The 21,682-nt window shown below is 36.3% G+C and overlaps 6 protein-coding genes across 8 annotated transcripts in view; 2 read left to right on the forward strand and 4 right to left on the reverse strand.

Moving 5' to 3' along the window:
* LOC104761638 (altered inheritance of mitochondria protein 32-like) lies at positions 383–2,634 on the forward strand. Its single transcript, XM_010484755.2, has 5 exons — positions 383–771; positions 1,279–1,364; positions 1,442–1,747; positions 1,919–2,002; positions 2,087–2,634. The coding sequence occupies exons 1-5, from the start codon at positions 454–456 to the stop codon at positions 2,463–2,465; spliced, it is 1,173 nt and encodes a 390-aa protein (XP_010483057.1). The 5' UTR covers positions 383–453; the 3' UTR covers positions 2,466–2,634.
* On the reverse strand, positions 2,695–5,317 carry LOC104761639 (serine/threonine-protein kinase D6PK). Of its 2 annotated transcripts, none has more exons than XM_010484756.2 (3): positions 5,086–5,317; positions 3,854–4,605; positions 2,695–3,775 (listed from the first exon to the last, which is right to left on the reverse strand). In XM_010484756.2, exons 2-3 carry the CDS (start codon positions 4,486–4,488, stop codon positions 2,914–2,916), a joined length of 1,497 nt encoding a protein of 498 aa, XP_010483058.1. In that variant the 5' UTR covers positions 4,489–4,605; positions 5,086–5,317; the 3' UTR covers positions 2,695–2,913. The 2 variants fall into 2 exon arrangements, with proteins under 2 accessions (XP_010483058.1, XP_010483059.1); XM_010484757.2 differs by having other exon boundaries at positions 3,854–4,610.
* Positions 7,568–11,474, reverse strand: LOC104761640 (25S rRNA (cytosine-C(5))-methyltransferase nop2). Its single transcript, XM_010484758.2, has 16 exons — positions 10,819–11,474; positions 10,666–10,729; positions 10,416–10,549; positions 10,208–10,291; positions 10,051–10,125; positions 9,873–9,944; positions 9,711–9,784; positions 9,458–9,510; positions 9,254–9,363; positions 9,009–9,077; positions 8,852–8,926; positions 8,678–8,770; positions 8,504–8,583; positions 8,319–8,418; positions 7,954–8,222; positions 7,568–7,854 (listed from the first exon to the last, which is right to left on the reverse strand). The coding sequence occupies exons 1-16, from the start codon at positions 11,392–11,394 to the stop codon at positions 7,806–7,808; spliced, it is 1,977 nt and encodes a 658-aa protein (XP_010483060.1). The 5' UTR covers positions 11,395–11,474; the 3' UTR covers positions 7,568–7,805.
* Positions 13,733–18,410, forward strand: LOC104761641 (oligopeptide transporter 1). Of its 2 annotated transcripts, XM_010484760.2 has the most exons (6): positions 13,733–13,828; positions 14,894–15,092; positions 15,169–15,626; positions 15,925–16,022; positions 16,124–16,696; positions 17,124–18,410. In XM_010484760.2, exons 2-6 carry the CDS (start codon positions 15,026–15,028, stop codon positions 18,193–18,195), a joined length of 2,268 nt encoding a protein of 755 aa, XP_010483062.1. In that variant the 5' UTR covers positions 13,733–13,828; positions 14,894–15,025; the 3' UTR covers positions 18,196–18,410. The 2 variants fall into 2 exon arrangements, with proteins under 2 accessions (XP_010483062.1, XP_010483061.1); XM_010484759.2 differs by lacking the exon at positions 13,733–13,828 and having other exon boundaries at positions 14,832–15,092.
* On the reverse strand, positions 18,463–20,482 carry LOC109124716 (ER membrane protein complex subunit 8/9 homolog). The gene is made up of 5 exons (XM_010484761.2): positions 20,116–20,482; positions 19,561–19,707; positions 19,410–19,469; positions 18,768–18,934; positions 18,463–18,676 (listed from the first exon to the last, which is right to left on the reverse strand). Exons 1-5 carry the CDS (start codon positions 20,335–20,337, stop codon positions 18,646–18,648), a joined length of 627 nt encoding a protein of 208 aa, XP_010483063.1. The 5' UTR covers positions 20,338–20,482; the 3' UTR covers positions 18,463–18,645.
* LOC104763485 (uncharacterized membrane protein At1g06890-like) overlaps positions 20,800–21,682 on the reverse strand; it is a 3,188-nt gene continuing 2,305 nt past the window's right edge. The window contains exons 6-8 of the mRNA XM_010486850.2: positions 21,653–21,678; positions 21,393–21,563; positions 20,800–21,241 (exon numbers count right to left, since the gene is read on the reverse strand). Of these exons, the coding sequence (XP_010485152.1) occupies positions 20,917–21,241; positions 21,393–21,563; positions 21,653–21,678 (522 nt within the window). The 3' untranslated portion in view covers positions 20,800–20,916. The remainder of the gene's footprint in view (positions 21,242–21,392; positions 21,564–21,652; positions 21,679–21,682) is intronic.

The following is a 21,682-nucleotide window of genomic DNA, read 5'->3' on the forward strand; positions in this document are numbered from 1 at the left end:
TTGGACAAAATTTTTGATTCTTTGCTTTGCCAAAACGACGTCGTTTGGATCGTCGCGCACACGTGGAATCCACGTCATTTTGATTAAACGGAAGCTTAACAGAGTTAGTCGATAAACACGTTTTTGTATGTTATGGCACAACAATTATACTTCGGGTATTGATTTCAAAGTTAGGGTACGAAATTCAAATATCTATCAACATAATGTATGTTTACGCCAGATCAATAGTCAAATGTATAAATTCAACACAAAACTATTGTGGAGGTATGAAAAAGCCGTTTTTCCACACAATTACACACACTTTACTATATTATTATTATTAATTGAGTAAAAGAAAAAAATATATATATATTTTAATATTTTACTTTGTTTCTCTGTTGCTGCTGTGCTTCTTCTTCTCCAAAACTTTCAGTTTCGATCTCCAAAAAAGTTTGGAACTTTCCGTCGAATTAGATGGGAAGCGGAAGATATTTAGACGACCCTTTAACATTTACCAGAAACCCACCTTCCTCGTCGTCTCCCATCACCGAATCTAGCTTTCTCTACGAATCGATCTCTCGTTCTGGAAGCTACGAGAGTGAGAGCATTAGCGACGTTGATTACGGACTCGAGAAGCTCGCCGGTACCGTACAGTTCTACGAGAGGCATGTCTTCTTGTGCTACAAAAAACCTTCCGTTTGGCCAGCGAGGATCGAAGCGTCTGAGTTCGATCGGTTACCGAGGCTTCTCTCTTCCGCTGTATCTGCGAGGAAGAGTAGTATGAAGAAAGAGGTGATTTTTGTTTCGACTCCCTTTTTTGAATTTTGATGTTTCAGAATCTACTGTGATTTATAAGTTAACTTAGGTCTGATCATATCTGTAATTTTTATCTAACATTTGTATGTGAGTCTTAACATAGGGAAGACTTCAGAGTAGATCCCTAACAAAGGTCTCGTCAGTGAACATCCCTAATTTGAAACATGAGTCAAAAAAAAAAAGGCATTACTTTGTTTTTGTATAGTGAAGAAGAGTTTCTTAGATCTCAGTGAGGATATTTGGGATTTTTTTCTTGAGTCAGAATTCAGAATTGTATTGTTAAGATTCTATGTGTTACAGTTTAGGAACTTGTTGATTCGTTTTGTAGATAAAGTTTCAGAATTTCACAATTCTAGTGTCTTTGAAGGAAACCTTACAATGTCGCTTCTTTATGATCTTGCACATTACTTATAAACTATCTTTTGTGTCTTTTAGATGCTTTCCTGATGCTTTGTTTTTTGAAATGTTTCGGTTGAATTGCAGACTCTACTCACAATATGTGAGGGACATGATGGAACAGAGACATCAAATGGAGATGTTCTGATATTTCCAGATATGATCAGATACAGGTACTACTCAGTATATATTTGTGATTGATGATTCTTGAGAAACAGTAACTCATTTTGGAAGCTTCAAAAAAATGCAGAAGGTTGACTCATTTTGATGTGGACACATTCGTTGAAGAGGTGCTTGTGAAGGGTGTTGAGTGGTTGCCTGGAAATCCTGAGTCTTTAAGCGGTTCATATGTCTTTATATGTTGTCATGGATCCCGATACCGGCGATGTGGAGTTTGTGGACCCTCTTTGGTTAGTCGATTCAGAGACGAAATTGAATTATGTGGTCTTCGAGATGAAGTTTCAATCAGCCCTTGTTCTCACATTGGAGGTCACAAATATGCAGGAGATGTTATCATCTATGGAGTAAACATCAATCAGAAAGTCACAGGACACTGGTAAGTATAACAAGGCTATTTTTGGAGTAAATGATTCTGCAACCAGTCAGAGTTGATTTTATGATAGATGTAGTCTTAAACGAATTGGTATCTCAAATCTCGATAATTAAGAATAATGTGTCCCTTCTAGCCGAGTTTTAAGTTTTAATTGATTCTTGTCTGTCTCTTTAGGTATGGGTGTGTGACTCTAGAAGATGTACCCTTTTTGTTGGAGCAACACATTAACAATGGCGTAATTGTAGACCGGCTTTGGAGGTAATATAAGATCAAAGCTTCTTGATTTAGACAGTCTCTACAATTTTCTGGCCTTTCAACAAAACTTGTTGACTGCTTTTCCAGAGGTGAAATGGGTCTCTTAGAAGAAGATCAGAAGAAAACTCAGGAACATAGGCTCCAATTAAACAGCAACAAGATCAGCAACAGAGAGGTGACTGAATCAGTTAATGATAGTATCTGTTTCCAACAAAATGGGAAGTCTAACTGTTTGGATGAGAATCACACAGAGAAAAATACCTCGGAAAGAGTAACCTCTGTAAAAAACGCATCTTTTCGGATAAGTAGCAGCGAGAATGTATCTTCTTGCGGATTCAAGGTTTGTGCTGCGATGTCAATGTGGTTGGAGAATTGGGAGAAAGAAGATACATATGCTGCTTTAGCTGTTGCTTGTGCTGCTGCATCTGTGGCTATTGCTTATAACTGCTATAAACAATTGAAATGAAGCAGTGTGTTTTATATCTAGCTTCTTCTATGCAATTACCATTGTTTAGAAGATCTTTAGACTAGATCTTTCCTCTTCGTCTGTATAGATTTATTTAGAAGAGGGTCTTAACTTTTATGTAAGAACTGATGATTGTTAATATAATATAATCCATTTTGTAAGAAATTACTGGTGTGTGTTTGAGATAAGATCGATGGAAGGCCAAACTTTGAGGTTTTTGTGTATTAGCGATTCTCAAAGGTTCGTGTCTAACATTAAACTCAAGAAGATGGTACAAAGACTGTCTCACATTTTTGAAGAATGATTACAAATCTCATAACTTTTTCCAAGACGTGAAAAATATAACAAGAACGAAGAAAAAGAAGAAAAACACATTTTTCGAAAACACTAAACAGAATTTGCAAAGAAACAATAGGAGGAGAATCATCAAACTGTGGAAACAGTACCTTCAGAAGAAATCAAACTCAAGATAATTACTCTGATCAGATCTCACACTAGACGATGCAGCAGCCGGTACAGTAGGATTAGGATTCACCGGTTCAAGATCTACCGGTTTAGGAATCTCCGGTGGACTAGCACACCGAACCAGAGCCCAGTTCACTCCTTCAAAGAAAGGATGTTGCTTTATCTCTGTTGCTCCACGCTTATAGGCTAACCTATGTTGTGGTTCTTTCACAAGCAAACTCCTTATCAAATCCCTAGCAGCAAAGCTAACAACAGGAGACTCCGGGAATCTCAGAGGCTGACCAACCACATTGAAGAGTGTTGCTCGATTTCCTGACCCTTTAAACGGTGTTTTACCAAACAACAGTTCATACAAAAAAATCCCAAAAGTCCACCAATCAACTGCACTTCCATGTCCTTCACCTTTGATGATTTCTGGAGCTAAGTACTCGTGTGTACCAACAAAAGACATTGAACGAGCACCAGTGGGCTCTGCAACAAGTTCTGGTAAGGGAGTAACTTGGTGGTTCCCGTTTTCGGTTTTAGGTTTCTTGTCTTTCTTGGATTTCGATGAGAAGAATCGAGGAGAGAAGCAAGATGTTGGAGCCATTGAGATGCAAGATGGTTGTTGGATACATGCAGGTTGTTGCGAGCAAGAAACTGAATTCTTTGACAAGCCTTCAGATCCAACATTGGCTGATCTGACTATCGAGAGGCTAACGGTACATCTTAGGGACAGGTCGAAATCCGAAAGCATCACGTGTCCATCATCTCTAACAAGAACATTCTCCGGTTTCAGATCACGGTATATGATCCCAAGCATGTGTAGATACTCCATTGCTAGAAGCACTTCTGCTACATAAAACCTGCAAAAACAGTAAGTTAATATAAACACACAAAACTGGTTTCTTATTAGATAGAGAGAGTTTGAATGATGTATTTACTTTGCTGCTTGCTCGGTGAAACGTTTCCCGGGTTGTCTCTGTCTTAGTGTATGCAAATCACCTCCAGGACAAAACTCCATAACCAAACAAGAGAACTTCTCGGTTTCGAAATGACTATACAAAGTCGGGAGAAACGGGTGATCAAGACACTGCAATATCTCTCTTTCAGTTTGAGCCCTAAGAAGCTTTTTCCTGCTAGCCAAAGCTGTTTTATCCATAACCTTCATCGCAAAATAGCACCTTGTTCCATTCAACTCAGCAAGATGAACAGTTCCAATATCACCACATCCTAACCTCTTCAAAAGCCTAAAATGGTTCAAACCCAAACCACCATGTTTCGTTCTAACAGCTTGAATGGCTTCCCATCTCACATCATTCGCCTTGTGAGGTTTGTTGATACTGCTACTAAAGCTGCTACAAGTACTCTCATCGCTTATATCACTGCTTGTGCTCGGTCTACAAGTACTACTCTTTCCACTCTCACCTTGCTCGTTGATCTTACTACTAACGGTTTTGCCGTCACTACTTGGATCAGCGAAAGACAAACTCGAAGATACTTGATCTGCTAACGTGTTGATTGACATACTTTGACTGGAATTGGTAAGTGATCCTTCTGGAGTTTTTGAGGCCATCATGAAGAAGAGGATAAAAAAAACTAATAACAGAGAGCAATCTTGATTTGTGATTGTTATAAAATCCAATTCTTCACTCTAGTAATCAAATATTGTCACAGATACCATCAAAAGAGTGACCTGATCTAGTCATCAAAAACAAAACAATAGCATCAGTTAAAAAAGCAGCAAGCTTGAGGATTCAAAATCATGAATAACATCAAACAATCACGGATCTTACTATAGATGAATCTCAAGAACGAAGTTGAGCTGTTAATGTTATGTGATCTTTGAATACAAATCTAAGTGAGAAATCAATTGAATCATAATAAACAAAAACCTATTGAAGCTCTTCAACTAACCAAAACCAGTATAAAGCAAATCGAAAGCTTTTCATGCAAAAAGTGAATTTTTTTTTGTTTTCTTTTTCTATTTTAGGTTTATAAACAGATCTCGTAAAAAGTAAGAAGAAGAAGAAGAAGAGCCAGATAAAGAGCTTTTGGATCTAACAAGAATCAGATAATAAAAACACAGAAGAAAAAGAAAAAAAAGAAAGGGAAAGAACAGAGCTTTTAGAGAGAGAGAGAGAGAGAGAGAGAGAGAAACCCATTAAACTGTTACCTGAAAGTTTTGATTTTTAAGCGATAAAGATCACGAGACACTCTTTTTCGAGAAGAAGAAGGAAGGGAGAGGGAGAGAGAGAACAGTCACTGTTCATGTAAGGCTGTGGAGAGAGAAAGAGATAGATGAACACATCTGCTTGCTTCCATGGAAATGGGGATAGATAGAGAGAGAAGGTTGAGAGAGAAGAGAAGAGAAGAGAAGAGAAGAGAAGAGAGAGAGTTTGGGTCTACCATGAAAAGAGGGAAGAAGGAGAGAGAGGGTCAAAGAAAAAAGTTGATTACTTTTTTTTTTAATTATTTTTTAGGTAAATTTTTAATATTTTGAGGGATTCAATTATTATTATTTTCAATGTATATTTTTTTGTTTTCTCCAAAATGGAAGACAAAGGTTTTACATCAAGGATGCTCTCGTGAGCTGTTGTTCTAGTATTTTGAGGCTTTTAGGAAATTAACATTCCAAAAAAATTAAAGCTTATTTATGCATATTATTTTGTTTATTAACCTGGCAAATATCTAGTTACAGTTAAATCCACCATCTAAAACTTGAGAGTTTCAAAGATGCCCCCAAAAAAAAAGCTTTTGAGCAACTTCTTATCTATTTTTAATGTTAAGTTTCCTACGATTATAAGATTATATTTTTCTTTGTTCAAAGGTTTTCTTGCATTAAATTAAAAGATATAAGTTTACATAGCACATAACTATAAGATCTGATCATACAACATGTTTTTTTCCCCCATTTAATTGAACATGAACGATGTTTTTTCTAGAAATTGTTCAACAGGTAGTTGACAAACCAGAAGATTGTTCAACATAAAAAAACACAAGTAGGTATTATTTGTCCATTTAGTTTATCTATCTCTCAAATAATTCTTAATTTAACTTTATGCTTTTAGATCCGATAACTACGTCAATTTTAGTAGAAAAGCTCAGAAGATCCAACAATAACGACAATTGCTTTCTACACGATTCGCTTGGGACGTGGGGAATCTTTTTCATAACAATCTCAAATACTGCAATAATAACAAAAGAAGTGTTATGTTAAAATACTAATCTACGGTGGGTTAATATATAAAAGGTTTACCATTGACACTTGAGGGATTACGTTTCTAAGTTTTCTTATTGCAATTTAAACCATAGCAAAAAAAAATAAGTTTTATACAAATTGCAAGGTTAACTGATTTAATTCGGATTTTTTTATGTTATAAAAAGAAGAGAATTTCACAAATTTATAATGATTAAATGGTTGAAAATTTTGTCCTTTGTGAATTGTTTACAATTCAATTTAATCATCACTGCTAGTTGTGAATGTTATAAATAGCAAAAATACCTTGTTTTTTACATTACCCTGAAACTAAGTTTAGATTTCAATTCGAAATCTTTTGTTATTATATAACGATACTTTTTTATTTATATTTTTATGTTTTTTTACAGTTTTTGGTTAAAATTCAGTAACTCTAATAATTTGTAAAAAAAAAATTGTGTTTCACTAAACTTAAGTCAGCTGAAATATTTCCTTTATGTTGGGCGTATTATTATTATTATTTTTTGTCAAAATTATGTTGGGCGTATCTTATAAAAAGTAAAAACTGACAGTAACTTGTTGTCTTTTTTTTTTTTGTTTTTTTTTGTCTTTTTTTTTAACTTTAGTTTCTATAAACTTATGTCGTATTGTAAACTTGTATCCAGTTAACTTCTGTTTGATTAGTTTTATATCCACTCTACTGTAGTACAACCCAAATGTCAGAACATAGTCCACATGATTTTGTTTGACGTAAAGATAAAAAAAATATATATATAGTCCACCTTTTATATCTTCTTTTTTTGTTATAAAATATAACATCTTTTTCGCTGCAAAAATGTTCTTTACAACAGCAGACAAAAAAAATGTTCTTTCGATTTTTATAGAATCACGAAAAAAGTAAATAAAATTATATATGAATTATTTCATACCATCATAATACAAAAATTGATTGATTGAAACATATAATCGACCAGTTAGATATCTTTAATGATTTTAGAATATTTGACATAAATATATATACAAAAAAAAAAAGTGAACTGAATTATGCAAATATGTGAAAAAGGGGAGTTAAGGATAAATAATCAAATTAAATATTGAGAGGTCCCCAAACAAGATCTGACAAAGATAGATGAAGAATGGGTTGTCATGTTCTCCAACACAAGTCCCACTTTGGAGAGAGATACATCTCTCTCTAACTACTTACAACCAATCAACAGCTCACTGCCAAATCCCTAATTTAATAAACAGTTTTCTAAAGAAAAAAAAAAAAAAAAAACTAAACTGAAACAATCCAGAGCCTTTCAATTTTCAATATTTTGTCTAGGTGACAATTTTGTTTGATTTGATGCAATTATGGTTTGATATAGTTAGGTTAAGATTGCTTCTATGGTTTACTTTTTGCCCACCCTAGATTTCGTTCATGTGAGAAATATCAAAGCAATTTTGGTAATCAGCTCAAGAACACAACTCAACTTCATACTCTTGAAAGATTTTTTTTGAAACAAAACTTTGGGACATGTAAGATCTGTCCATGGAGTCCAACAGAGTTGTTTACTCTGGGCGCTTAAACGTTTACACAAATCGTCATGAATAAACAAAAACAACAAAGCAAAATATATGGCAGAAGCCTACTATCATTAGCATAAACGATAGCGTTTTCGCAAAGGGTTTCTTCTCCTTCATGCAAAAACACTGAATCATTTTTTCTCCTTTGCCTTCTCTCTCATGGCTATTCTTTTCTCTTCCCTGCAAACGTGTTAATTCAAACCATTGTCAAGCAAAATATATAAGACAAGCCTAAAGCAATATGTTCTCCAAGTCCATGGATTGAAAAAAGTCTTTTACCTAGCTTGAGCAATTTCGTTCTTCCATTCTGATCTCTTCTTCTTTTGCTTCCTTGCTTTAGGTTCCACATTCCCATTTTCCGATTTTGATTTCTTATCCTTTTTGCTTCTCTTGTCCTCCTTTGATTTCGTACGTCTTTCCTTGTTCCTGTTTTCTTCAATGGCCTCAGCTTCATCATCATCATCATCAGACACTTCATCTTGCTCTACAGTTTCTACCGCCTCATCATCATCTTCTGAAGATTTAGTCATGTTGCTCATTTTCTTCAGCTGCATAAGTAAAAACAAGAGCATAAATTAAAAATTTGTGGGGTATGTACAACACTTAGAACATGGTTAATCCATCATAGAGTCAAAAGTGAGTACCTTCGCCACAAAAAATCCGTCCATGTTGTGTACATGAGGATAGAAGCGCCTAGTCTTGTCTAAAGATGGCTGAAATCTGTGTTCTCTAAATCTGGTAAATCTGAAAAGAGAAGAACAAAGAGTTTGAGACATATCCTTGTACTGCTCCTTTACATATCTCTACAGATGAAGAAAATGCACATTACCCTTTTCGGCCAAAATCGAGTCCACATGTAACGAGTTTAACATCCCTCTTTTTGAGAGCGTAGTCAATCACAGCTTCGTTCTGCACAATTTTGTCATACATAAATAAAATAAAAAGGTTAGCATGACTCAAAACCAAAGAAGAGAAACATGGTGAAAGTTATCAGTTAACTAACCTCAGCAACCATAAGTGAACATGTTGAATAAACTATATATCCACCAGTTTTGGAATTGGCATCCACCATATCAATAGCAGCGAGAATAAGTTGCTGCATACCAAAAGAAGGATTAAATTAACATCTGGTTAAGAATGAAAATTTTCAGATCTATTTGACAAGGTACTGCCAAACCTTTTGCAAGTGAGCAAATTTCTTTATCTCATCAGCGGTTTTTGAAATCTTAACTGATTCATCTTTCGATATGACCTGTATTGAGTAGCAGAAGACATTTAGTTTAAGAATCTGACCACAAGTACGGTTTAACAGAGACTAAGATTGAAGTCCTTACTCCTGTCCCACTGCAAGGCGCATCCAACAATACTCTATCAACTGTGTTCTGACCTAAAACCTTAGGTAGCTGAAAGCAAAGAAAAAAAAAACAAAAGAATAAAACTGGTGCTGCTTGGTTAAGCAGATCATATAATCTAATTCCAGTCATACCAGTACTGTAAAGTCAAGGTGATGTTATGGTTATTAACTTATCTGTGCAGGTAACAGAAATTCAATAGAAGAATAAATGTTAGAGAAGCGAACCTCTCTCCCATCATAGTTACAAACTATGGTATTTGTGACCCCCATGCGATGCAGATTGGCAGTTAGCGACTTAAGCCTAGGTACTTTCATCTCATTCGCATATATTAAGCCTGGTTATAGCATTGAAAAAGAATTCAATACAGACATTGAGACAGCCAAATTGAGTATGGAGGATAGAAGCACAAGAAACCAATTAAGACATACCAGTGTTTTTCATTAGCGCAGCAATATACGTTGTTTTCCCACCAGGAGCAGCACTGCATTGTGTATAAAAACATACTTATAAACTCACACATGAAGAAACAGTCAGACACTCAAATTGGTTTCTTTCTCTCTATTTTTTTCCTACGCCAACCAGCTCAAACATTTTACATCATAAATTATCAAATAATCCAAGATGGACCAGCTCAAACACATTTCAAGTGCAGCTATAATATGGTAAATGATGATAACTTACGCTACATCTACAATCCGCTCATTCTCACGAGGGGCAAGGGCCATCACTGGCAAAAACGAACTAGCACCTTGAAGCTGAAAATGTACCAAACACAGACTTGAGCAAACAAGTTACACTACATAAAAGGTGAACAAAAGGGTAATACATCAGAATATCACATACCATGTAGTAACCAGCCAAATATTCAGGTGTCGCACCAATTGGAACTTGTGAATCATAGATAACAAGTCCAACCTACAATAGGACATCCGTAAAGTAAGACTTATGACAGATCAACAACAGAACAGAACAAAAGTAGAATAGAACTTGCAGAATTAAAAAAAAAAAAAAAACAACTTACTTTTGACCACTTGCTTAATGGGTCTAGATTGACTCCTCTGTTCAAAAGCACATCCGCAAGATCCCTTCTTCGGGTCTAAACCAAAACAAACATCACCATAAAATTGCAGAACTCGAAACTCATAAGCTATAACCAAGCAAAGCAAAATCAATTTCACCTTAAGTGTGTTTGTCCTGATAGATGTAGGTCTTTGCTTCTCAAAAGCTTCAATCAGTTCCATAAGTTCACCAGGAGGAAACATCTGCAAGAGAACACCAATTTAAAATCAATAAGTAAAGATTATAGGCAACATCCTACACATAGTTTATCAAAGTAAAAACAAAAAAATGAAACTTCAAATTAAAGATGAGAGACAAGAGACTAACCTCAACTAAAGTACCAATAAGAAAACTGTTATAACCATAATATGAACCAAGATCAGCTTTGAGCTGTTCAACACATTCCTTCCTCGTGGCTCCTGCTGGCCTAAAAGCCTTGAAATTTTTCAGAGCTCTAACAACTAAAACGATAAATGAATTAGCCATTAGGAACTCAAATCCAAAATAACCAAAGACAATACCATCACACAAACATTCAACAGTGATAAAGCAATAAACACTTTGGAACGATACTAACTGTCTTCTATTCTAGTCTTAAGTAGAGGAAGATCTGGTGGTCCACGAGCTTCTTCTTCAAGTTCCTGGACAATGAAGGATAAGTTAGATATAGCTACAACCAAAACAAAAACATTATAATCAAACAGAGCATTTGCAGATGAGAAATGTAAACCTCTTCAGTAGGTAGCCGAAACGCATCATGCTCAGATTCATCTTGCTTGTTAAGCTCCTGCTGTTCAGCATCAGCGTCTGCCTTCTGCTTTGCTAATTTTCTATCAATAGCTTCAGACTGCTTCACAAGATCGTCGTCATCTTCATCAGAGTCAGAATCCGAACCCACATCCGAAGGTCCCTCCTCCTCTTCCTCTTCCTCTTCTTCCTCCTCGCCGCTACCTTCTAAGAAATCGTCACCCAAAGTCTCATCATCGTCGTCGTTCTCTTCCTCATCATCAGAGAAAAACCCATTAGACCCTTTCCCTCCTTCATCATCAGATTCATCAAGCTCTTCTGACTCTGAATCGATAGAGGCATCGGAAACTACTTCATCATCTTCTTCAAGAGGCTCTTCTTCCACCACAACTTCCTTCTTCTGCTTCTTCAATGGAGGTTTCTTAGCTCCTTTCTTCAACGTCGTGGTTTGGGGTTTTGACTGAGTCTTGGACGGAGGAGTTCTGGGTTTGGTAACTTGCTTCGTTGGAGGGGTTTGGGATTTGGCACCCTTCTTCTTGTTACGAGTGAGAGCAGGCATGGCAACGGTTCTGTCTGAATTAGGGTTTTCTCGCGGCCAGGGTTTAACACAAGAACAAGAAGAAGAAGAAGGAAGTCCAAGTTTTGAGATTTTTTTGACAAAATGTATATTAATTGATTGGTCTCTTAATGGGCTTAGATAATATCATTAATAGCCCAATGGACCGATAAAATAAACTTGACCCAATTATCATACAGTGTCTTTCAGCTCGTCGTAAACAAATTTTTTATAAAACTAGTGTGAACACTCAATATTATGCTTTAAAATTTGCCACAAACAAAAGAAACAAAAAATGTCTCAATCAATAAACAAGAAAACGAAATGGTGTCAACTTCAACACGAATCCGAAACACCACGATCATCTATTCTATCTTGTTGGTACAAGCGTGCTCTAGAGAGCTTGCAAAACAAAAAAGTTTTGCTTTTCAAAAACAAACAAAACCATTTGGACCAAAACTTATGTTGGAGCATAAAAGATTAACGCGGTTGAAGACTTTTAAGTTCTATCTACAAAGTACTAAAATAACTTGTAAACTTTAACAAACTCTTATCTCTAGCGTTGTCATCAACCAATATGTAGTTCCGAGATTTGTGGCACCAAGGAGTTGAAAAATATATTGGCGAAGTTGACAAAAATGGTTGACCAAGTTTTTCCAATAAAAGTAGAACCATTGGTTGGGTATAAATTGGATTTTCAGTGGTCCAACTCTCAAACTTATTCATCGTCTTTTTCTAACAAGTTGCTATTGTCATTTTTGTTTTTTGGGACCGAGAAAAAAAAAAAAAAAACTAAAATGAAGAGAACTTGGTCATATAATCTGGTAATTAATGGTTTCGTCAATTTCGAGCCCCTCAGTCAACGGAAGTTATAATCAACATTGTCGTAATCTTTTTGACACGAAAGCACCTTATCTCGTAGCATCGTGTGAAATGGATCGAGCAAATATATTGCCATTCATATTGTGTGTCTTGTGCGTACAAGCTGAGTTGATATCGGCTCTATCAATCTCACTAAGGCAAATAATATATAAGTCACGTATGTAATTAGTGGTTCTGAGATAAATGTAGTAGACTAAAGTTGCTAATTCATTGTATTATTATTATTATATGTTTTATGTAATTACTATAAAATTATCATCACCTCACCTCTTTAATTATTATATAGAAGATTACCGATCAATTTGGTTGAACACAATTTATATTTGTATAAATACTTAAAACATTCATGTTTTTCTTGTTGGAGTTACCTTTGAGTCAGTGTTTTACATAAAAAGAAGACCATTTATTAGCTACATCATTTTCACATGACGGCTAGAAAGGTCATATTCAAGAATTTAGTTGCGAAAGCTAATAAACATATAATGCCAATCGAGCCAAAAGTTGTTACACATGATTTCAAACATCAAATGAGACACAAGATTCAATATTAAGAAGTTCTACGTAAATTATACTCATGTGTAGGAGTGTGGGATATACCTTATAAAATTACGAATTCATTTGACTCACGTCTTTACATTATGTTTTGATGAGGACATGTCAAGTTGCAAGACCTTAAACCATATTCCTTAGTTGGGGTTATTGGATTAAGATTTGAATAGAGTTTTAAATATTTTAAATGTTATGTATAATCTGTTGTAATTAGATCAAAATTTTGTTAAACTCTATTAAAGTTTAGTATTATTAGTTTGTGATTTGTAAAAAGTCATTTAAAATCTTAATAAATCTGGGTTATTGGATTCAGACGTTTATAAAGTCATTAAAAGTTTTGTGTTATTCAATTAAAACAAAAGAATCTATGACTGTTAATGAGTTCAATGATTATGTTATTGGTTCATGATTTTAGACATTTTCTTTACAAAATAAAGTCATAGAAAGTATCATAAAAATACAGAGATTGTTTGAAGGATTTTATAAGATTTACAAAACTCTTTAGCAATCTTTAACAATCTTTCACTTATTCACTTTTAATGATTTTGTTGAACTCTTCAAAAATCTTCATAAATCTCAAACCAATACCATCCCCTTAATGTTTGAGAGTAGCTTGTGACAAGATAATCAAGTAATAAATGTGGTAATAGAGCTGGCAATAGCAATTTTACCGAATTAAAGATGAATCAATATCAAAATCGTTAGAGCTGGCAAAAGAAACGTCAAAATGAACCTAGACAGTTCAAAAATTTATCATGCATGGACATTTTACAAAAATAGAAAACAGAATCAAAAAGTCAAAACGCTAACGATTCTGGAATCTATTTATAGAAACAGAAGAATCTGCAATAACTGCAATAAAAGATATCCTGGAGAATAAATATTTTCTTCTCATCCTATAAATATGCCATCTTCTTGGAGGATCTCTTTACACTATTCTCTAAAGCCCTGTAATTGCGAGTTACGGTTTGTGATCACGACCTAACCACGAGTAGAGAATTCACAAGTAAGTTCACACATAAAACTTCAAAACCTTATATTTGTTATGTTATACGATGTATAAATTCTCTTTTTCTGGGATCAATAGGTTTCTTGCCAGTAATTTCCCTATGATTATTAAGATTTACATTCATTGAAATTTTACAATAATTTAGATCAAACTGAATTATCATATAATAGTTAGTTAGGCCGGGTTTGTAGTCTGTTTTTACTTCATTTTCGTAGTGTTTTTAATCGGTATAGAATATTGTTAATAACATGATATTCAAATTTGGTGACGAATTTGGCGAGTACATGATATTCAAATAATGGAACAAAGAAAAAGAGAGAAGCTAAAACTAAATGCTGGTTTTAGTAAGTAGATAAATAAGCTTTATATTATACGTACTTGTTAGTATATTTTCAATAACAAAACAATTTTTGGAAACTCGAAAACATAAAAACTGAATTGTTGGAAATATATATATAGCTTAACTAATACCTTTTCAGTTAACATAGACCTGAATTCAGAGACACACTAGCAAGCGTAATTGACATGACCATGGCCTGTCTCAAGAATGTTAGGTTTCAATAGGTCTCAAGTCTCAACCTCTTAATTATCAAGGATTTTTACGCTTCATTTACGTCTTATATAGAGTATGTATATCAGTATATGTCCTCATCATCGCTATCTTTTTGCTATTCTTAAATTTTGACTCTCTCTTTTTTTTTTCTTTTTTTTCTTACTATATGCAAGTATTTTTGATAAGATTCCAGTCTATATGATTCAATTAAGATACTTTTGATTAAACATAGAAACTAGAGTTGACCGTGTTCAAGATTCGAGAACAGTTTACTAATTTCTGATCAGTTAAGTACAAAAAATTTTTTTAAACAGTTTCAAAAAAAAACCCAAAGGAAACGGATCCTTATTTTACGGCCTTCGTAACCTTAATTATAGTAAAACGGTAAAAACAAAAAAAAAAGATTCATGTGGTGTAAATTGTAAAGTCCTTCTATAAAATGAGTAATATTCACACACAATTGCTTTTGAGCTTGACAAAAACGTCATCGTAATCTGTAATTTTTTCAGGCTCCTTTTTTGAACTTCCGGCTGGTTTACCGAAGGCTACAAAAATTCGGTCACCGTCGCCGGAGACAAACCTCGATTTCGACAATAAAACCATCGTGAAAGACGGGAAAAAGGAGCTTGAAGACATAACAAATGACGAGCGTTTTCGATGAACCAAAATCCTCCGACGATAAACACGAGTCCAAGATCGTAATCAACGGTAACATATCTCTCTGTTCTCTCGGTTTATTCCGGTTTTGTTTCTATTCTTTTACATGTAACTTGTTAACGTGCAGGAGAAGAAGAGGAGGAGGAGGATGAGAACGATAACCCGATTGAAGAAGTCCGGTTAACTGTACCGATAACCGACGATCCATCAATACCGGTTCTAACGTTTCGGACATGGTTTCTTGGTCTTTTCTCTTGCATATTGCTTGCGTTCGTGAACCAGTTCTTTAGTTTCCGGTCAAACCAGCTTTGGGTGTCTTCCGTTGCGGCTCAGATCGTGACCCTTCCCCTCGGGAAACTCATGGCTGCGACGCTTCCGACCAAGAAATTCGGGTTCCCCGGGACGAACTGGTCGTGGTCGTTGAACCCTGGTCCGTTCAGTATGAAGGAACACGTCCTCATTACTATATTTGCTAATACAGGAGCTGGTGGAGCTTACGCCACGAATATTATTACCATCGTTAAAGCATTTTACCACCGTCAACTCAATGTTGCCGCGGCGATGTTGCTCACACAAACTACTCAGGTATATATTACATTACATGTCTTCGAAATTACTATTATCTCTTTGTTATTAATGGGTGGATATAAACCGAAGCCAAAAAAATAGCTATTATCTTGTATGTTTCTATAATTATTTTCTTCCAGTTTCAAATCTTAAAATTTAGATTTTTTGTTCTTTATGAATCTATAACAGTGTTATTTATTTTTTTTTAAATGAATCTTGATTATTTTCTTGCAGTTATATAAGTTCTTAAAATCTTTTTTTTTGGGTTATGTCTTAAAATCTTGATTGTGGTCTTTAACAATCGTTTCCTTTGCAGTTGTTGGGATATGGATGGGCTGGAATTTTCAGGAAGTTCCTCGTGGACTCGCCGTATATGTGGTGGCCGTCCAATTTGGTTCAAGTCTCACTCTTTAGGTTTGTTTCTATCTAGATAAGTGACTCTTTTTTATAAAATCACATTTGCTTTCTCTCACGTCTTAATCCGGCTTTTTTTTTTTTTGGCTATGTTGTAACAGAGCTTTACACGAGAAGGAGGATTTACAAAAAGGGCAACAAACAAGGCTAAGATTCTTCCTCATTGTCTTCAGCATCAGCTTTGCTTACTACATAATCCCTGGATACCTTTTCCCTTCCATTTCCGCAATTTCATTTGTTTGCTGGATATGGAAAAGCTCAGTGACCGCTCAGATTATCGGCTCAGGGCTCAAGGGTTTAGGAATTGGTTCGTTTGGTCTTGACTGGTCCACAGTTGCTGGTTTCTTAGGCAGTCCATTGGCTGTACCATTCTTTGCCATTGCCAATTTCTTTGCCGGGTTCTTCATCTTCTTATACATTGTTCTACCTATCTTCTACTGGACTAATGCTTATGATGCACAGAAGTTTCCTTTCTACACTTCACAAACCTTTGATCATACTGGACATTCCTATAACATTACCCGTATCCTCAATGAGAAGAACTTCGATATCAATCTTGACGCTTACAACGATTACAGCAAGCTCTATTTGAGTGTCATGTTTGCTTTGCTCTATGGACTCAGTTTCGGTTCTCTTTTTGCTACCATCTCTCATGTCGCCCTGTATGATGGAAAGTAAGGATCTTTCTACATCTTTTGTATAACTTGATTTGATTATGACTCTCTCTCTCTCTCTCTCTCTCTCTCTCTCTCTCTCTCTCTCTCTCTCTCTCTCTCTCTCTCTCTCTCTCTCTCTCTCTCTCTCTCTCTCTCTCTCTCTCTCTCTCTCTCTCTCTCTCTCTCTCTCTCTCTCTCTCTCTCTCTCTCTCTCTCTCTCTCTCTCTCTCTCTCTCTCTCTCTCTCTCTCTCTCTCTCTCTCTCTCTCTCTCTCTCTCTCTCTCTCTCTCTCTCTCTCTCTCTCTCTCTCTCTCTCTCTCTCTCTCTCTCTCTCTCTCTCTCTCTCTCTCTCTCTCTCTCTCTCTCTCTCTCTCTCTCTCTCTCTCTCTCTCTCTCTCTCTCTCTCTCTGTCTCTCTAAGCTTCTTTTGTGTTTTGTATCTTAAGGTTTATATGGGGAATGTGGAAGAAGGCAAAGACAGCAACAAAGGACAAGTACGGAGATGTGCATTCGAGATTGATGAAGAAGAATTATCAGTCAGTACCTCAATGGTGGTTCGTCACGATTCTCATTATTTCCTTTGCTTTCGCACTCTATGCTTGTGAGGGCTTTGACAAACAGCTTCAGCTTCCATGGTGGGGTCTTATACTCGCGTGCGCCATTGCCTTGTTCTTCACATTGCCTATCGGAGTTATCCAAGCAACTACGAATCAGCAAATGGGTCTTAATGTTATCACAGAACTGATCATCGGGTACTTATACCCAGGAAGGCCACTAGCCAATGTCGCTTTCAAGACTTACGGATACATCAGTATGTCTCAAGCCTTGTACTTTGTAGGAGACTTTAAGCTTGGTCACTACATGAAGATTCCTCCAAGATCAATGTTCATCGTCCAGCTTGTTGCAACTGTTGTTGCATCAACTGTCTGCTTCGGAACAACCTGGTGGCTCATTACATCCGTCGAGAACATATGTAACACAGATTTACTCCCGGTCGGTAGTCCATGGACTTGTCCTGGAGATGAAGTGTTCTACAATGCATCGATCATATGGGGAGTGATTGGTCCAGGGAGAATGTTTACTAAAGAGGGTATCTATCCTGGGATGAACTGGTTCTTCCTTATCGGTCTCCTCGCTCCAGTTCCCTTCTGGTATCTATCGAAGAAGTTCCCAGAGAAGAAATGGCTAAAACAGATCCATATTCCATTGATCTTCTCTGCAGTAAGCGCAATGCCACAAGCCAAGGCTGTGCATTACTGGTCCTGGGCTATCGTTGGGGTTATCTTCAACTACTACATCTTCAGGAGGTTTAAAAGTTGGTGGGCGAGGCACAACTATATCCTCTCTGCAGCGCTTGATGCAGGAACTGCGATCATGGGAGTGCTGATATTCTTTGCATTTCAAAACAATGATATAAGCTTACCTGATTGGTGGGGGCTTGAGAATACAGACCATTGTCCTCTTGCCCATTGCCCAACGGCCAAAGGTGTTGTTGTTAAAGGTTGTCCCGTGTTCTAAGATTGATGTAGATGCAACGTTGTCCTGAAAGGGGTGATTGTTTGATCTCGGAAAGGGCTTTAATAATCGGTAAGAACTCTCCCTATGAAGAGCTAAGGGATTCAAGCAATGTAAAGCACTAGATTTGGTTTCATGTTCTTCAGTATTTTTCTTTACTATGTACTTTGTGTAAGTTTAAGAACAATAGCCAAATAAAGCAGAAGCTTTCATTCCAACTAATATAATCAAAATGCAACCAAAGAGATAAGAAAACTGATCGCGGGGACAAGCTCCGAAAGATATCATTCAAATGATAAAACTAAGGTTTATAATGAGCTCTGTCGCGTAAGTGGATAATACTTTAACAAGATTCAAGGGAAATGTTAAACAAGGGTCTCCGAGAATTTTTTGTTTTTCGATTGAGAGATGATGAAAGCAAAAGTCTATCTTAGCTATATCGCATACCCGTCTTCAGTTGAAAAGTCCAGGGTTTAGCCAGTCCCTGCAATTACAGTGAATATATAAGTAAGATATTACCATCTAATACATAAAGGTCATAGCTTTTCTTGTTATGGTTTGCGTATCTAACTTACTTGGTAACATCATCAAGATGATCATCAACATCTGTGACGTCCTTCCATTTCTCAGATGAGATGTAATCTGACAAAACTACATTGGCCGATGGCTCTTTCAAGAGTAGCTTGCTTCCTCCATCTGCTCCAACCACTCTCCAGTTCTTAGAAGCATCCTTCACACATAGCTAGCATATACAAACAACATATACTATTACTAAACCAAATTAAAATGATAAATAGATATTTTAACTGCTGCAAAAGATTGCATCAAGCAGAAAACTTTTGATCAAAAGGACAATGTACGCTTGGCGTCATCAAGGTTATTTCTACTTGCTAGCACGATTGAAGTAGACTGTGTGGAGCTGTAATCAGCTAGCTAGTCTGGTCATGTTTTATATCTTATAAATTAAGTTTTAAGGTGCAACTAAAAGAATAATGAATGCAACAATGAGACATGAGCCGAGACTAACAAATAAGTTACCAAATATTACAAAAGTCGAGCTTATCAGTCTTTCACATTTTTCTCTTGACCTTATATTTGGCATAACAATATACCAAAACCATAATTTAACAAGTTCTTACTAAGTTTGACTAACTTCTAAATCTCATATCTATGCTATCCTTAGCTTTTCAAACATTGCTGTGATTAGAAATACCAACCTGCATCACAGGGCTTCGCTCTTTACCCTTTGACAAGGCTTCAAGCTTTTTGCTGTTCAACTACAAAACAGCAAACAGGTGCAACATAAGATGGTTGAACCTATTAATTCAAGAAACTCCTGTACATGAAAGTAAAAGATAAGAGCTTCACCAAGAGAATTGGTGCCTGAGGGAAATAGCGAGAGATGTGATCACCAATGTTCTTAGCCACACCACAGAGCTCAACATCATCAAACCTCTCGTTCGCATGAAAGTATCCAACAATACTCAATCCTTGAGCCACGTAATGCTCCTCAATCTACCACAACAAAAATAACCTGAATCCGTAAGCTTAAAGTTCAAAGGATTCTGAATCCATAAGTTCAGAATCTCAGATCATGTAAAAACAATGCTAGAATCTTCTCAGCTGCCAATTCGCACGAATCTCTCTCAAACACAGTTACAGATCAAACAATTCAAGATCTGAATTTTACATGTTTAAATAGAAACACAGTAACACTTCACTGAAAATCAACAACAAGAACTTGCAAATGATAGCATACACAACTGCAATAACATTTCAAGTACACGAACTAAAAGTTCCAAATTTCGTGATTCAATATCTATACTAACGCAGTCAGATCATAGTCTCATTCAGAATTCAATTTCAGAGATAACAAGATCAATTCAATTCGAATCAGGAAGCAGAAGAAGAAGAGATACGGACCATGATGAGGGAGATCTCAAGAGGAGGGAGGAGAGCGAGGTTAGAGTGAAAGAGCGGGACAGAATCTGAGATCTCTACAACTCCGTCGTCCTTAGGGCTGACTCTTCCGATTAAGATTCCGTTGACCGCCGCCGTCTTGTGTCGCAGCGAGTGGAGAACGAGTTTGATGTACGCGTTCTGAGAGATCTCATACTTCAATTCGCCGTTACTTCCCATCCCCATCTCTACGCAACTCGATCGTCGACTCACTGAATCAGTCCTTTTATAATCCCACTCGCCGGCGTACAGAGGAAAATTTATAAAAGTCGCAACGCAAATCGAGAAAAAACGTTCGCAGATGAAAGATTTGGTTAACGACAGTCGAAATCTCGCACAAAACCGGGTTCGGGTCCAGGTCCGGATCAGCCCGATTTTATACCGATTACCCGGTTCTGTATATTTTCGCTCAAGTACATTAACGTTCCGGAAATTACATAAATCGTCCATAAGGTTTAATAATTTACTAATTGGACCTCATATTAGAAAAAGACCAAAACCATAACCTGATATTTGTAATTTTGTATATTACGTAAATATATAAAATGGATTTCATATTTTTTCTATATATCATCACCAGTCAGACCCACTAGCACAAATAAATAATGTTAGTGTATTTATAGTGTATATATAAACATGTCACATTAATAAATCAAATTCTGTATTTTATTATTTACTAAACTAGTTCGAGATTAAACCATTGTTACAAACTAAACTCTTTTTTTTTTTTTTTTTAATCTTTGGCATCTAACAAAAATTATAAAGCTATACGATATTTGCAGTTGTCGTCTTGGAGTGAATTGGGTCAATAGAGACTACGGCTACTCCGGTCTCTCCTCCTCCATCGTCAGCCTCGGCTTTAGGTTTTGAAATGATAACGTTTTGTTTTGGAAGCTGCTTGCTCGAGATGTGATCGTTGGGTTTTCCCGGAAGATTGAGCCACGTGTAGACAGACATACCGACAAGAGCTGCCACAGCGCCGCAGATGCTGATGAAGCCAGGATCGGACCCGAAGATAACGTAACCTCCAAGCAAGATCACACATGTCTTGAATTGCCCTAATACTACATGAGATGTTGCCGAGGTTGCCCTGTAATTAAGAAACAACAACTTTAGTACTCTAGCCTCTTATGTATGGTGGTATAAAATGTAAACCGAAGAACCAAACCAAATCCACATGCACTAATATTTTATGAACTCAAGACTGATCTTTAAACGGAAGAAAAGAAGAAAAGACTAACCCGAGAGCTAGTGCACCAGACCATTGGAGGAAAAACCCGAGAAGAGCCGAGATGAGGATGGCAGAAGAGTTACCTAAATCCCATTTGAACAGTAAAACTCCAGGTGGGTCACGCCATGGCATGAGAGCCAATAAGAAGAAGACGGTAAATGGTGTTGTCTTCCACATCAATCTACGTTCAATAAAGAGATTATTCTGAGACTTGTATTGCTTAAGCCTTAAGTAAAAGTAAAAGAGAGCTAGAGAATTAGTATTTCTTACGCCAGGGCAGTCCAATTAGCTTGTTGCTGA

Source organism: Camelina sativa, chromosome 18 (assembly GCF_000633955.1).
Source record: "Camelina sativa cultivar DH55 chromosome 18, Cs, whole genome shotgun sequence".
Lineage (NCBI taxonomy): Eukaryota > Viridiplantae > Streptophyta > Magnoliopsida > Brassicales > Brassicaceae > Camelina > Camelina sativa.

Excerpts from the sequence above, each read along its gene's own strand:
- LOC104761638 (XM_010484755.2), top strand. The coding sequence starts at position 454 with ATGGGAAGCGGAAGATATTTAGACGACCCTTTAACATTTACCAGAAAC. Across the intron at positions 1,365-1,441 it reads CCAGATATGATCAGATACAG|AAGGTTGACTCATTTTGATG; the intron begins GTACTACTCAGT and ends AAAAAAATGCAG. Across the intron at positions 2,003-2,086 it reads ATTGTAGACCGGCTTTGGAG|AGGTGAAATGGGTCTCTTAG; the intron begins GTAATATAAGAT and ends CTGCTTTTCCAG.
- LOC104761639 (XM_010484756.2), bottom strand. The coding sequence starts at position 4,488 with ATGATGGCCTCAAAAACTCCAGAAGGATCACTTACCAATTCCAGTCAA. Across the intron at positions 3,776-3,853 it reads TTCACCGAGCAAGCAGCAAA|GTTTTATGTAGCAGAAGTGC; the intron begins GTAAATACATCA and ends CTGTTTTTGCAG.
- LOC104761640 (XM_010484758.2), bottom strand. The coding sequence starts at position 11,394 with ATGCCTGCTCTCACTCGTAACAAGAAGAAGGGTGCCAAATCCCAAACC. Across the intron at positions 9,078-9,253 it reads GTAACTATGATGGGAGAGAG|CTACCTAAGGTTTTAGGTCA; the intron begins GTTCGCTTCTCT and ends CTTTGCTTTCAG. Across the intron at positions 8,584-8,677 it reads GTTCACTTATGGTTGCTGAG|AACGAAGCTGTGATTGACTA; the intron begins GTTAGTTAACTG and ends AAAATTGTGCAG.
- LOC104761641 (XM_010484760.2), top strand. The coding sequence starts at position 15,026 with ATGACGAGCGTTTTCGATGAACCAAAATCCTCCGACGATAAACACGAG. Across the intron at positions 15,627-15,924 it reads TGCTCACACAAACTACTCAG|TTGTTGGGATATGGATGGGC; the intron begins GTATATATTACA and ends TTTCCTTTGCAG. Across the intron at positions 16,697-17,123 it reads GTCGCCCTGTATGATGGAAA|GTTTATATGGGGAATGTGGA; the intron begins GTAAGGATCTTT and ends TTGTATCTTAAG.
- LOC109124716 (XM_010484761.2), bottom strand. The coding sequence starts at position 20,337 with ATGGGGATGGGAAGTAACGGCGAATTGAAGTATGAGATCTCTCAGAAC. Across the intron at positions 19,470-19,560 it reads CTCAGGCACCAATTCTCTTG|TTGAACAGCAAAAAGCTTGA; the intron begins GTGAAGCTCTTA and ends GCTGTTTTGTAG. Across the intron at positions 18,677-18,767 it reads CATCTTGATGATGTTACCAA|GGACTGGCTAAACCCTGGAC; the intron begins GTAAGTTAGATA and ends CTGTAATTGCAG.